This window comes from Scardinius erythrophthalmus (assembly GCF_964197995.2).
Source record: "Scardinius erythrophthalmus genome assembly, chromosome: 6".
NCBI classification, from domain to species: Eukaryota; Metazoa; Chordata; class Actinopteri; order Cypriniformes; family Leuciscidae; genus Scardinius; species Scardinius erythrophthalmus.
In genome coordinates, this window is record NC_138226.1 from 28978097 (window position 1) to 28991654 (window position 13558).

General features: G+C 35.8%; 1 protein-coding gene across 1 annotated transcript in view; it reads right to left on the reverse strand.

The window, feature by feature from the left end:
- Positions 1 to 13558, reverse strand: part of col4a1 (collagen, type IV, alpha 1) — a 72827-nt gene that overhangs the window by 26355 nt on the left and 32914 nt on the right. Inside the window, exons 2-21 of the mRNA XM_081369538.1 lie at positions 9466 to 9525; positions 8940 to 9029; positions 5912 to 5956; positions 5733 to 5777; positions 5542 to 5604; positions 5345 to 5398; positions 5144 to 5170; positions 4311 to 4388; positions 4116 to 4178; positions 3973 to 4008; positions 3844 to 3882; positions 3477 to 3569; positions 3325 to 3360; positions 2946 to 3005; positions 2321 to 2356; positions 2137 to 2181; positions 1968 to 2000; positions 1755 to 1815; positions 1628 to 1663; positions 1370 to 1516 (exon numbers count right to left, since the gene is read on the reverse strand). Of these exons, the coding sequence (XP_081225664.1) occupies positions 1370 to 1516; positions 1628 to 1663; positions 1755 to 1815; positions 1968 to 2000; positions 2137 to 2181; positions 2321 to 2356; positions 2946 to 3005; positions 3325 to 3360; positions 3477 to 3569; positions 3844 to 3882; positions 3973 to 4008; positions 4116 to 4178; positions 4311 to 4388; positions 5144 to 5170; positions 5345 to 5398; positions 5542 to 5604; positions 5733 to 5777; positions 5912 to 5956; positions 8940 to 9029; positions 9466 to 9525 (1147 nt within the window). The remainder of the gene's footprint in view (positions 1 to 1369; positions 1517 to 1627; positions 1664 to 1754; positions 1816 to 1967; positions 2001 to 2136; positions 2182 to 2320; positions 2357 to 2945; positions 3006 to 3324; positions 3361 to 3476; positions 3570 to 3843; positions 3883 to 3972; positions 4009 to 4115; positions 4179 to 4310; positions 4389 to 5143; positions 5171 to 5344; positions 5399 to 5541; positions 5605 to 5732; positions 5778 to 5911; positions 5957 to 8939; positions 9030 to 9465; positions 9526 to 13558) is intronic.

Below are 13558 nucleotides of genomic sequence, written 5' to 3' on the forward strand. Positions count from 1 at the left end.
AGTTATACAATGGAGGACATAACAGGTAATTATTTTGTGCTCTTTATTATAAAAAATAGTATCAATTTCGAAAGAAAAAAAGTCCTTCTCATTGGCGCTGCTGTGTGCGGCAACTTTTATTCTCAGCCGGCTCTGCATCATGGGGTAGAGTGCGACACTCCGCGATGAGCAGCGCGCCCGCACCACTTCTCTCCGCTCCGCTCCCCCTCCCTATCCACCGAACTTTAAATTTCGGCAACAGCCAATAAAGCGCTCCTGCTCTCTAACACCGGTGCGAATCGCGTCTTGATAGCATAGGACAAAATGATATAGAAGACATAAGCTTAGTTTTCAGACATACGACTCACTCTAAGGGAGTAGGAGAAAAAAAAGAGATTTTGAGAGAAAAAAATATATTTTGTTTAAAAGTACACATATTCAAGCTTTCTATATATTTCTCAGGTCTGTGAGACAAGTATAGCTTATCTGAGTTTCGGTTCATTTACAGTATGGAGACGAGCTCCAGTTCACGCGCTGGTGCCGTCATGATTATTTTGCATGCCATATTTACTTATTTATTAAATTCAGGCAATTAATTGGTTGGTAAAACATTGATTAAAATTAAGATACAATTAATACTCAACGAAATTCGTTTTAAAGAAAGTCTTTCTACAAAAACAAACTTAATAAAGTGGTCTAAATCATGTCTGCCCACTCCATTTATCTCCCGATATATTGCACAAAATTATGATCTTACTCATGCTTTTCACTTTTCATATAATCAACATAGATTAAATTATTTATTTATTTATTTCATTTAAACATAAATATGAAACTAAATAGTTTTCTTTAATTTACTTCTTATTAAATTCAGGCAATTGATTGATAAAACATTTATTAAAATTAAGATACAATTAATACAAAACGAAATTCACTTTAAATACAGGTTTTCTACAAAAACAAACTTAATAAAGTGGTCAAAATCATGTCTCCACACAAAATTGTTATTTTATTTTATTTAAACATAAATATGAAACTAAATCGTTCTCTTCAGATCTCAACCGTTCTCTTCTCTCAAGCGCGCAGCTGAGGCAGTGTCGCTGTCAAATATATCCATGGGAAAAGTAACGTTGCGCCGAATTGAAAAAGGAACTACGTTTCGTTACCAAATTTTTTGTAGTAACGCGTTACACTACTTTTTACCCGAAAAAGTAGTTACGTTACTGTAACGCATTACTTTGTAACGCGTTACACACAACACTGGTGTCTAATTACTATTAGCCTCTTACCAGAAATGATATAATCATTCCATTCTTTCCATGAGGTTTTTGAGTTATGATTATTAACACAGCATGACAAAAACAGCCATTTATGTTTAAGATGTTCTTACTGATCGGCCCTGGTGGTCCGGGTGGGCCGGGTTGTCCATCAGCTCCGTTTGGACCTTTAAGAGACACTCCATCAGCTCCTTTATCTCCTTTCTGGCCAATCTCTCCAGGAAGGCCAGGAGGTCCAGGAGGACCCTCAATATATCTGCCTGCAGTCAACCATGGACATAAGGGAAAGCATCATCATTACTGTGAACTATTGTACTAAATTATACCAACATAATTCTGCATAACACTTTATCAAAGTGTGCTTCTCTCACCTGGGGGACCAGGATATCCACGCTCTCCCGGATAACCTGATGAATGAAGAAAACAGATGAACAGATAAAAAGACTGTACAATTTGACAGGACAACCGTATAAGGACAAGACGTCAAGCAGACATCACCTCTCTCTCCTTCTGCTCCGGCGGGACCAGGAGGACCAGGAGGGCCAGGACGACCTGAACCCTGTAAGATAATTAATATTATTATAAACTACCTGTCCATAACATTGTTCTAAGTGAATTAGGTGTGGAAGTAGTGTGTGGCTTTGTTAGTCATCAGTACAGTTTCATTACTGCAGCCGTTATCTAAGTTTGAAGTATTTTGGAACTACTTACATGTCCTGGTAGTCCTTTTTCTCCTTTTTCCCCCTACATGAACCAAAGTCATAATTGAAATATAATATAATTAATATAATAATATAATATAATAATATAATATAATTGAAAATAAAAAAATAAAATGCATTTTATGTCTAGAGTTACAGCATGGCCTGGGATTTCTTACCGTTAAGCCATCTTTCCCAGAAATACCAGGGAAGCCACGTTCCCCCTATCACAAACAAAGGGTTCTCATTCAATGTGATTTAAGTATTTAAAATAAGAGAGTACAATTAACCATTATCAAATCTGAAATAACATCTGGCAACAGGTAACTGCACTGCTCAAGTCATTTTCCAAGATCACCATACCTTTTCTCCACTCTGTCCATCTTTGCCTGGTTTCCCCTTGAAAACATAAAGTGAAGCTCAGATTTCACATAAAAAATAAAACACTCCTATGATGAAAAGGTCAACAATAATATGTAAACCATACAATTACACAATCACAACAATCATACAATCACAATTAATACAAAACAAGATGTACAGTGGAGGAAAGTCTAGGATTCAAAGCCTGTAAATTTAACAATGTTTTATTTTACTTTATGGTATAAATTAATACAATTATTTAAGATTGATTATTGTGTGACTTTATGCAGATGGTCAGATGTTCTTGCTTCAATCTCACTGGATCTTTCTTTAATCAGGTTTTAAACAAACTTGTTGAGTTCATGCAGCTCAAGTGCTGTTGTCATTAAAGCAAAAGAGATACAAACTAAATTTGACTTTTTAAAATTATATTTTTAATCTACTTATTCTGATAATATAATTTATAATTATAAAAAAACACTATGAAATTATTAAAGTACAAGATAACACATTTTGCAATTGGTCTCAGAAATGTGGACCCCGCTGTTAAAGCTGAGTGATTTATGATTAATGTATTATGTACAGTAAGTAAGCATTTAGTTGTGTTCTTGTACAAGTCACTTACTATTGGTCCTGGTGGTCCTTGTTCACCTTTGATTCCAGGTTGATATTCTGCACAAAAACCCTTGGTGCAGAGGGCAAAGGCTAAATTAATATTTATTACTATTCCTTAAAACTTGTAGACAAACTCATAAATTCAAAGATTCAAACAACATCACAAGGTTAAGTTTTGTTAAGGTTAAGTTTCAAATATGCAAATATATACAAATAATTTAATATAACTATAAAATTGCATAATATTATAATGTATAAAATTATATACAAATATACAAAAATATACAATAACACATTTTATAATATTTTTATAATTATACAATTGATTCTGTACAATCCAGTTGTATTTGTTTTGTTATAGAGTTACACAATTTTGTGCTGTCACTTACTCTTTCTCCTTTGTCTCCTTTAGAGCCTGTTTCACCCTAGAAAACATGTAAGGCAGTGTAACTTAGATAAAATAAATGTAGCCCCAAAATATTTGGACACCTAAGCCACACAAAAATGTATACATTTCATAGGGGATTTGATGACATCATACCGTTGGTCCAGGAACATAAATTGTTGTGCCAGGGCCTTCAAATTCATTTGGTCTCCCAGGTGGACCGGGGGGACCGGTTAAACCTCGTTGTCCCTGAAAAGAGAAACAGGGATGATCATGATAATGAGTGAGACTAAACCAGGAAAGATGCTGATCAGCTTTGATAATGCAATAGGTGGGGGTGTTATTACAAATGGGGTACAGAGTTTGATTCTTATGATTGTTTGTATTATATTTTCAACTTCAAGTCATGTTCAATAGTAAGAAGCAAACAGATGTATCCTTCTAAGACAGGATTTGTTGCAACCTGAAGCACATGCTTCAATTGCCGCTAAAGGTTATGAGCCTATAGTTTCCCAGAACTCACCTTTTCTCCTTTCTCACCAAGAAATGTCAGCTTGTCACCCTGCAACAAGAATGGGTGAGACAGTCTCTAGTCATTTCACAAACTCTAGACACAAACATTATAATCTATGCAAAAGATTTCAGATGTTACCGGCTCTCCCTTTTGACCAGTTTCACCAGGCCTTCCCTTCAAAGAAAAATGGCATGGTGTGAGATTCAGGTGAGAGCTCACTGGTGTCGGTTAATTATGTTTTAGTCTATAATTTGTTTTAGAGATTTTAACTTTAAACTCACAGGAGGTCCAATTGGTCCAGGTGGGCCGAGTGGCCCTTGTTGTCCAGGATATCCTTTTTGCCCCTAAAAAATGAAAAGAGAATCAGATAAAAGCTATGAAACATGTTAAAGTATACAACAGGCAATAATATATAAATGGTAAATGCACATTTTCAATATGAACACAAAAAGGGCCATTGAAATTAAAATCCATACTGGTGAACCGGGTGGTCCTGGAAAGCCCCTGTCTCCTTTTTGAGGGATGGGTACTCCAATAACACCACCTGGATCTCCCTATGAGAGTAAAATATTCAAAACAAATTACTACACCATTTTCAAGACACACATCAATAATGAACTATACTGCTTGACCAACGCTATCTCACGACCAATTCGTACGAGTGAGTACGAGGTGGCTTATTCGTACGAATTCGTTCGACCTCACTCACCTCCATACGAATTGGGCAACTCGTAAAATATGTACAATTTAGCAAAAATCGTACAAATTCATACAAACTCCCTCGTAAAATACATACAAATTGCCGTGAGATCGGGCTGGCTTGCCAGAAGAATTGTTTTTCTTCTTGGTGATTACCACCATTTTACAAAAGCAACTAGGCACTCGAGCAGTACGTACAGTAATAGTAATTTTACCATGGTTAGGGTTGATTTAGGCACTCTTCATGCTTTATGTTGTGTTTAAAGGTTAAGATTGCAGATTTTCAACTACCTTTATATAGTTACAATGTCATTAGTAATATATCATACTCTTTCTCTGTTATCCACGCCCAGATATCCTTGTTTATTTGTCAGCATAAGTCCATTCAGAAGACTTTTAGCTTCAGGGCTTTTGTAAAACCTACAGATAGACAGTCTATTCGACAAAGGGGAAGTGTCAAAATCAAAAGTGCATTATGGGTGTTGAAGTTTTTAGCAAAAGGGAAAAAGTTTTCTCATGCAGTACTGATTTATTGTCACTTGTTAATAACCCCCTTTAAGAACAAGTCTCTGTAACATATGACCATATTACTTTAAAATGGGTTTCATACCTTTACTCCCTTGAAACCTGGAATACCCTGAGGAAGATTCAGAGAGATATTTGTTAAGTCAGGAATCTGTTGTCGGACTGGATTAACAATGTTACATATAACACAAGATGTACGGTTTTTATGTAATGGTACAGTTTATTAAGCACTGCTATAAATTTGACATATTAGAGGTATATGACATGACATAAAAACTAATCATACTGGTGGTCCTTGCAGTCCTGGAGAACCTGGGATTCCGTCAAAACCCCGCTCCCCCTGGAATACACAAAATAAATCCTCTATTCAATCACACTGAGGATTTTGAGATGAATCGAAGACACTGATGGCTCATCACAACTGATTCACTTTAAATAAAAAAAATAATAGGTCTCATCAAAAACACAGCAAACATTCTGTACCTTGGTTCCATTGCAGCCTGGAATTCCATGAGGTCCAGGTGCGCCTTCTAGACCTGGAAGACCCTGTAGAATATCAAAACAATAGCAGAAACATACAGAGATGCAGAAACATTGTTTTGTTTTCCAAAAATCCATGATATTCATTCATGATGATCAATTTTCTCCAAAAAAAGACTCTCAGTTCAACTTACTGGAATACCTGGACGTCCTGGGAAACCTGCCACACCAGGTGGGCCCTACAAAAGAAAAATCTATATGATATAATGATGTAAAAGTACATTTTGCAGTGCTGCTATTATGTAATATCAATCTTTTTTATCAATCTTACAAAATATGACTATATTTTTACAAGACAAGAGCAGACACTTACTCTGCTTCCTTTCATTCCTGGAGCTCCTGACTCCCCTGTATCTCCCTGGAAGAAAACACAAAAACATATTAAAAGAACACTGCAATTCATTTTTGCTTTTGCTAACTCACCTTAAAAAAAGCCTAGGGTGACTCCATTGTGCTTTTCAAAAATAAGGATACTATAACTTTTAATGGTAAAAACTGAAAATTTGTTAACTCTAGTTATTGCGTTAACCATTAATCTGGGTGTATACTATTTACAAAACTTGTTAAATATTAAAACTTATTATATTCAGAAATTAGCATTTTTATTTATAAATGTATCAAATAAGTATTGTTCATTGTTAGGTCATGATACCTAATGCATTTGTAACAAATTTTCTGTTATTTGTCTTATTTTCATTTTCATAGACTTCTAGGCAGCGTTCCGGTCCAGTTTTAGACACGCACTTGCGATCCTCCCTAAGCACTTCCCCTCAGGGAAATCCCTGCAGCCATTATGAAGATTTTGACCGAGGGAGCAAGTCTACTTCATATGTACACTTCAGGCAGCTCCAGATACCACAATGCAACACGATTGTGATGTCAACGCATATTGCGTTTAATTTACCCCACCACAAATAACTCTATGATATATTAATTATTTAAAAAAATATATATATTTAAACAACTCAAACACACCTATATACATATAGAATGCTGCATTAAACAATTTTGTAAGGGGAAAACAAATATATATAATAAATCAACCCCATAGTAGATTCCAAGTGATCAAGGGCTTAGCACGTTCCAATTAAGCCTTTTGCAAAGGTTCCGCCAAAAGTGGGCACTTATGCAACTAAGCAATGATGTACATCTGAGTGAACGAGAGGGAGGGAAGTTAGCGAGTGAAGGGCATGACGGACTGGAACGCAACCCTAGTTTGTTTGTTTCCTCTTTCCTTTGTTCTAGTTCCCGCTAGGGCTGGTCTGAATACCATTTTTTTAATTCTTCGAAGCTTCGGTAGTAATGAACATCGAATATTCGAAGCATCGGAGAGAGAGGGCTGAACATATTTTTCTCTTTAATAAAGGCAGTATTCTCTGTGTCTGTCTGTCTGTTTGCATTTTGATTATTTCGAGAGCCGTTCATCCAATCGTCTTCACAAGGGAGTGCAGTGTCGCATTTGGTAAAAATATAGATGGACACGCGAGACGCGACACGTTCAGAATCAGAATTAATAAACTTTTAGTAAACTGCAGAACAGCATGAGAGGGAAGCGGTGCACCTCATGCGGGCAGGGCTTATGTGCTCTGAGAACGGGACACTGCACTAGTGATATAAAACACACACACACAGGTCTGTTAACTTAAGCAATACTTTTAAGGTAGTCTAATATTTTTCTGACTAACAAATTACTGAAACAGTAAAGGGTAGCCTATATTTAAATAAATAAAAAATAAATTTAAATAAATAAAAAACTAAATTTAAATAAAGAAAAAACAAAATTTAAATACAGAAAAAAGACATTTAAATAAATAAAAACTAAATTTAAATAAATAAAAACGAAATTTAAAAAAAGAAAACCGAAATTTAAAAAAAGAAAACCGAAATTTAAATAAAGAAAACGAAATTAAGTTAAATTAAAAACGAAATTAATTTAGATTGATAATAACGGATAAAAAGGCTTACATTTTGTTTCTATTATTCTATTTTCCACAATGTCAAAGCAACGCAGCTTAACCCAAAACACAAGCTCAGACATGCACTTCTGTCCATATTAACTCCGCTGTTTAGCGCTCTAGCCAGAGAACACTCCCGTTGCTGGAACACTTTGCTATTTGCTTTTCTATTTCTAGCTTGCACGCGTTTTCCGCGTGGCTCGAGCCGCGCCTTAGACGTGTGTCTGGCAGTGTGCAAACTCCAACCTGTTAACATGGGAGCCGAAATAAAAACGGACACGCCACGCAGCCAGTGTATCGCCGGCTTTATTCGAGCGCGAATGAAAAATTCGAATGTCAAATTTTCAAATCGAATACCAACCCACCGAGCGAATATTCGATTATTCGACTATTCGCGTCCAGCCCTAGTTCCCGCTAGTCTTTTGTTGTCATAGTAACTAATTTGATTAGTCATTCTGTTCAGGTGTGTGCACCTCGTTATGTCTGTATATAAATTCATGCATGTTCCTCTTTGTTAATGATATAGTTGTGTTTGTTTGCCTGCCTGGTTTTGAGTTTACGCTTATGGATTATTAAAAACTTTCTGAATCTTCTTCTTCATTGTATGTTCTTGCAACTGTGCATGTCAGCATTAACCAATGTTAATGAGCCTAGTTGTAAAGTGTTTAATTGAGCTCACAAACTCCTTTGGCTAAGGCTTTGCTGGCGTAATGTGTGTTTCTATATGGTTTGCACCTTTATATGTCACTGACACATGTTAGCTTTGCACGTGATCATGAACAGGATGAAAGGATTTTTGTGAAATTTACATTTGTATTTGGGTATGTAGATGGAGTCAGCCATTTGCTAATGTACCTGAAGCTGTGCTGCACTTTTTAGGCCAGTTTCACACATACTGGGTGAGAGCGAGGCGTTTAAATATCAGTGAATGGGACGAGTTCTGAGAAGTGACAACACACAGCTCATGTTCCCAGTGGGTTTGCTGTAATCTGTAAATACGAGTGTATGTGATATGTGGATCTGCTGTTCAGCTTGCTGAAGTTGATGATAGAAAAGAAGTTCGACCAATAGCGTGAAGGCATTGTGAATAATTGACCAATTGTGACGTGCAAGAAGGCGGGATCTACAAAGAACCGTCAAAGCATTGAAAGTATGCATACATAGAATGTATGAGGACTTTAGAGATTAGAAACAAAACCCGAAAAACTTACATTTTAGGCAATTTAGAAATTTCGACCAGACACTTTGTAAAAGTCCAAAAATGAGGGTACTATAGCTAAAGCAAAACCAGTTGAGAACCATTGCACTGTACTAGTCATACTCTCCAAAAAAGGGAACTTTCGAATAGCAAATAGAAATGATTTCAAAATCAGTATTATACTTTACCTTTGGTCCCATTGGCCCTGGGGGGCCCTCGTGACCTTGCAATCCAGGAAATCCGACATGGCCCATTAAACCAGGGAGCCCAACCTCACCCTAATAAGGTAGAACAAAGGGTGATGATTTCAATTAAATTAGTGTCTTCTCATACTACTGACTTTATATGTCAGAGTATATGCTGTTAACAGAACCGCACCACTAGATGGCGCAACAGATCCTTCTTTGTAGGATCAGTGCTCTGACATTATGAACTACATAAAAAATATAATGAATGGCTCACACTCAAGTGATCAACGGTGTTCTTGTGCTGGGTGTGTACAGTTCATGCTGTATTACAATGTTCAACAACATACTTTTTTAATAACAAGTATAATGCTTGATCCCTACTCTGATCTTTACTTTCACACTGCCTCCTCAAGTCCTAATTCAAATTTGACCTCTTTTACTAGGTCAAAGTGCTAGTGAAGATGTCTGAAAGAAACAATATGCAAAACAGGTGAGATGTGCAGGAAGCAGAGGAAAACATACTCACCTTTGCGCCTTTAACACCACTGCAGTCACATCCGCCACATGATGACCCCGAGCACCCCCCCTGCAAGAAAGAAAATGTCAAGTTTCACACTGAACCACTAGGAGGCAGTAAACACATGGAATTGGCATTGACACCAGGTTCTTAAAGGAGATGCCTGTGGACTAAATCAGGGGTGGTTGGCACTGGGCCATAAGTCAGTGCTGGCAGAATGTACCAATGGTTTAAAAATAACTTGACAAACAATAAAAGCTTGCATATATGCACATCATGTTGTATCTATATACAGTGGCGTAAATTTGATTTAAAAAGCGGGTGGGAATGGGGGGTGGGGTAACAATAACAATTGCAGAAAAAATAACATTACAATGTCCAGAAATCAATTTCAATAGTACAATTTTTATCGACATAGAAGTCATGTTTAACGTGATAGTCTCATGCTTAAATCTACTATAATACAATAAATTGTTAGTCATGGTCTCATGGTCATTGGGGGGCGGGGGGAAGGGGTTGTATATGGTTACATTGTGTCACACATTAAAGGGTTAGTTCACCCAAAAATGAAAATTCTGTCATCATTTACTCTCCCTCAAGTTGTTCCAAACCTGTATGACTTTCTTTCTTCTGCTGAACACAAAATAAGATATTTTGAAGAAAGTCGGTAACCAAACGACTGATGGACCCCATTGACTTCCATAGTAGGAAAAACAAATACTATGGATGTCAATGGGGACCAGCAACTGTTTAATTACCAACCTTCTTTAAAATATCTTCTTTGTTTAGCAGAAGAAAGGAAATCATACAGGTTTGGAACAACTTGAGGCAGAGTAAATGATGACAGAATTTTCATTTTTGGGTGAACTATCCCTTTAATGATCCATGCAGATACATGGCGCCCACATTGTGTGGTTTTGCTTCACTTGTACAGTGATTATTTATTTCAAAATCTGCTTCTCTAATTATCTGTGGGTCTGCAGCAATACAGTTTTTAATGACAGAGATGCAGTCTACACACATTTTACTCAGCCAAACTATGTGTAAAAAAAATATTTAAATTAGATAAGACACAAGCTTTTTTTGTGGTACCCCCAGTGAAACGGCACTTTATTTATTTATTTGTTGTTTGTTTGTTTGTTTGTTGTATTGTTTGTTTTGTTGTTGTTGTTGTTGTTGTTGTTGTTGTTGTTGTTGTTGTTTGTTTGTTTGTTTTGTTTATGGACCAAAATCTGCTTTTAGGATTCTCAGTGTTGTTTAAGAATGTGTTGTTTTTATAATAAGAACAAAAAAATGTGTATCTTACTATTAATCTTGTATTGCTCCTTGGCACATATACTATAGTAAATTCAGTGATAAAAAAAAAAAAAACCTTTTCATTGTCTAAAAATATAATGAGCAATTTATCCAAGCTATTTCATCTTCGAAGTACTCCAAAGCAAAATAAAAGTTTATTTAAAATAAAACTTTTTAATTTATTTTGTTAAAGAATGCAGTATGTTTTAAATGTAATAAGTATTTAGTTGTTTGTTTATTTGTTTATTTTGCTTGCTTGCTTGCTTTTCCTTCCCACTTTATAGTACCAATATATATATAGTACTATATGAAATCTGTACATTTACATTTGTGCTTCATGTATATTTTTATGATACATTGGAAATAAAAAATACAGATAAAGTCTACACCACATAACACACTATTGTGTGATGGGTGACTTTCACCAAGTGAACATCCTTGTTGATCCTGGAACAAAATTCCAATCAACCAATCAGATTTGAGGGATAGGTTTACAGTTAATGCTAAGTTTAGGCTTACAACAAGGGTTAGAACATTAGGGCTAAAGGGCTAAAACATTCTTATTCACCAACGATTTCCCTCTAGGACTATGTTTTTGGACAGGAATGTTATTCCAGGATCAACAAAATATGTCTTACTTGGCAAAAAGGAAGTTTAGTTTGGACTATTTATTCATGCAGTGTTGGGAATAAACTAATCCCTCGGCTCTCTTTTACACACGTAGATCTGGACAGTCCGACTCATCCTAGTGAATCAGTTCGTTCTAAATGTACCTCTTTTCATATTAACCTAAATGGTTATCTCTCATATGTAGCTCTTGCAAGTTCATTCAGACGGTTATTGTAAACAAATTAATATAAAGATTCACAGATTCAACTGAATTGTTCTTGTTATTGTACATTTAATTGTACAGTTACACTCTGGGCTGTATAACATAAGCAAATGTTGTCTTATATAAGCTAAAGAAAGCGTTACAGTTTCAAATTTCACTTAATAAATCTTGAAGATTTAGAATGCAGAATAGAGGTCCACATTTGCATTGCATTTGCATTTTACTCTAATTGTGTGTCTCAACGTCAAATGATGACTCGGGAAAGAAATATTACTTCCATTTCATTTGTTACATGGAAAGGAAAGGTCAAATCAAGTAGATTGTTGTATACATCACCCTGTTTAGTATACTCTATTGTATACTTCACATTTCAGCAAATGTAGTAGATCATCCAAAGGTTCTCTACTCATTTGACCCAGAGTTCCCATAAAGCTTTACTATAGTCCCTGTGAATACCTGATACCACGCATGCAATAAAAAACAAACAAAAAAAAAGGGTGTGTTCATCAAAATGAAAATTCTGTCATTAAAGGGATAGTTCACCCACAAATGAAAACCGTTTACTCACCCTAAAGATGTTTCAAACCTGTATGAGTTTCTTTCTCATATGGGTAACCAAACAGTTGATGGGCCCCATTGACTTCCATAGTAGGAAATAAAAGTACTATGGAAGTCAATGGGTGCAGTTAACTGTCTGGTTTCCAACATTCTTCAAAATATCTTCTTTTATGTTCAACACAAGTAAGAAACTCATAAAGGTTTGGGTGAGTAAATTATGACAGAATTTTCATTTTTGGGTGAACTATCCCTTTAACTACTCGCCCTCATGTCGTTTCAAACCCACAAGACTTTTTTTTTTAATCTTCGGAACACAAATGAAGATATTTTTTACACAATCGCTTTATATGATGAACAGATTTAATCTAGGCTTTTGTTTACATATAAATATTGATCAGCAAATGTAGAGCAATTAAATTTGGTAAATGGAAGCTCGAGAATGACGTACGAAAACCAAAAAGGCTCACACCAGCATATTTGAGCTTCCGCAAGAACAATGCATATGGTTGAGCTTCACCAAATTGAAGTGTTCTGTGTATGTTTGCTGATTAATATTTGTATGTGAATGAAAGCCTAAATTAAATATGTTCATCATATAAAGTGATCATGTCTCTTCAGAAGTCTTGGATTAAACTGCTTGATTCATGTGGATTTATTTTACAAACTCTTATACTCGTTTTGAAGTGACTTTCAATGGAGGGACAGACTCAGATTTCCTAAAAATTATCTTCATATCTGTTTCGAAATTAAACAAAAGTCTTATGGGTTTGGAACGACTTAATATACTGTATATGTTATTATAATGCATACATCAGAAATTGTAAGAGTAGTATGTTATTATTGTACCAACGTTTGTATGATATAAAGGCACAACAGAGCTTGCTGCTTTGCACTACAAAGATTGAATATGACTTAAATATTGTATGTACTGTAAGGTGAAAATTGTGTATAATAGCTCAAGCCAAGACATTTATTTACAAGCTAACACTGAAAATTATTATGACAAAAAACATACACAAGTTCTCTCATTAACAGTGCACATACACACATAGATGCGCATGGAGGTCTGGACTTCCTCACACTATTTCACCAGCTCTCTCTCTTTCTCTCTCTCCCTCTCTCTCTCTCTCTCTCTCTCTCTCTCTCTCTCTCTCTCTCTCTCTCTCTCTCTCTCTCTCTCTCTCTCTCTCTCTCTCTCTCCATCTCTCTCTACATAACAGTGTATACATGCGTATGTTACCAAGGAGATAAAACAAGTAGTTGGCATGCATGCAGATTGTTTGGTCTATACTGAAAGATTACAGATATCATGGAGATGGTCCTGTACATCCAAACAGAGGCATCAGGCCAAGAATTTAACAGACCTGTTCTACTGTTAAGACCCTAATAAAGGCCTCTCTCTATATCACTAGATGG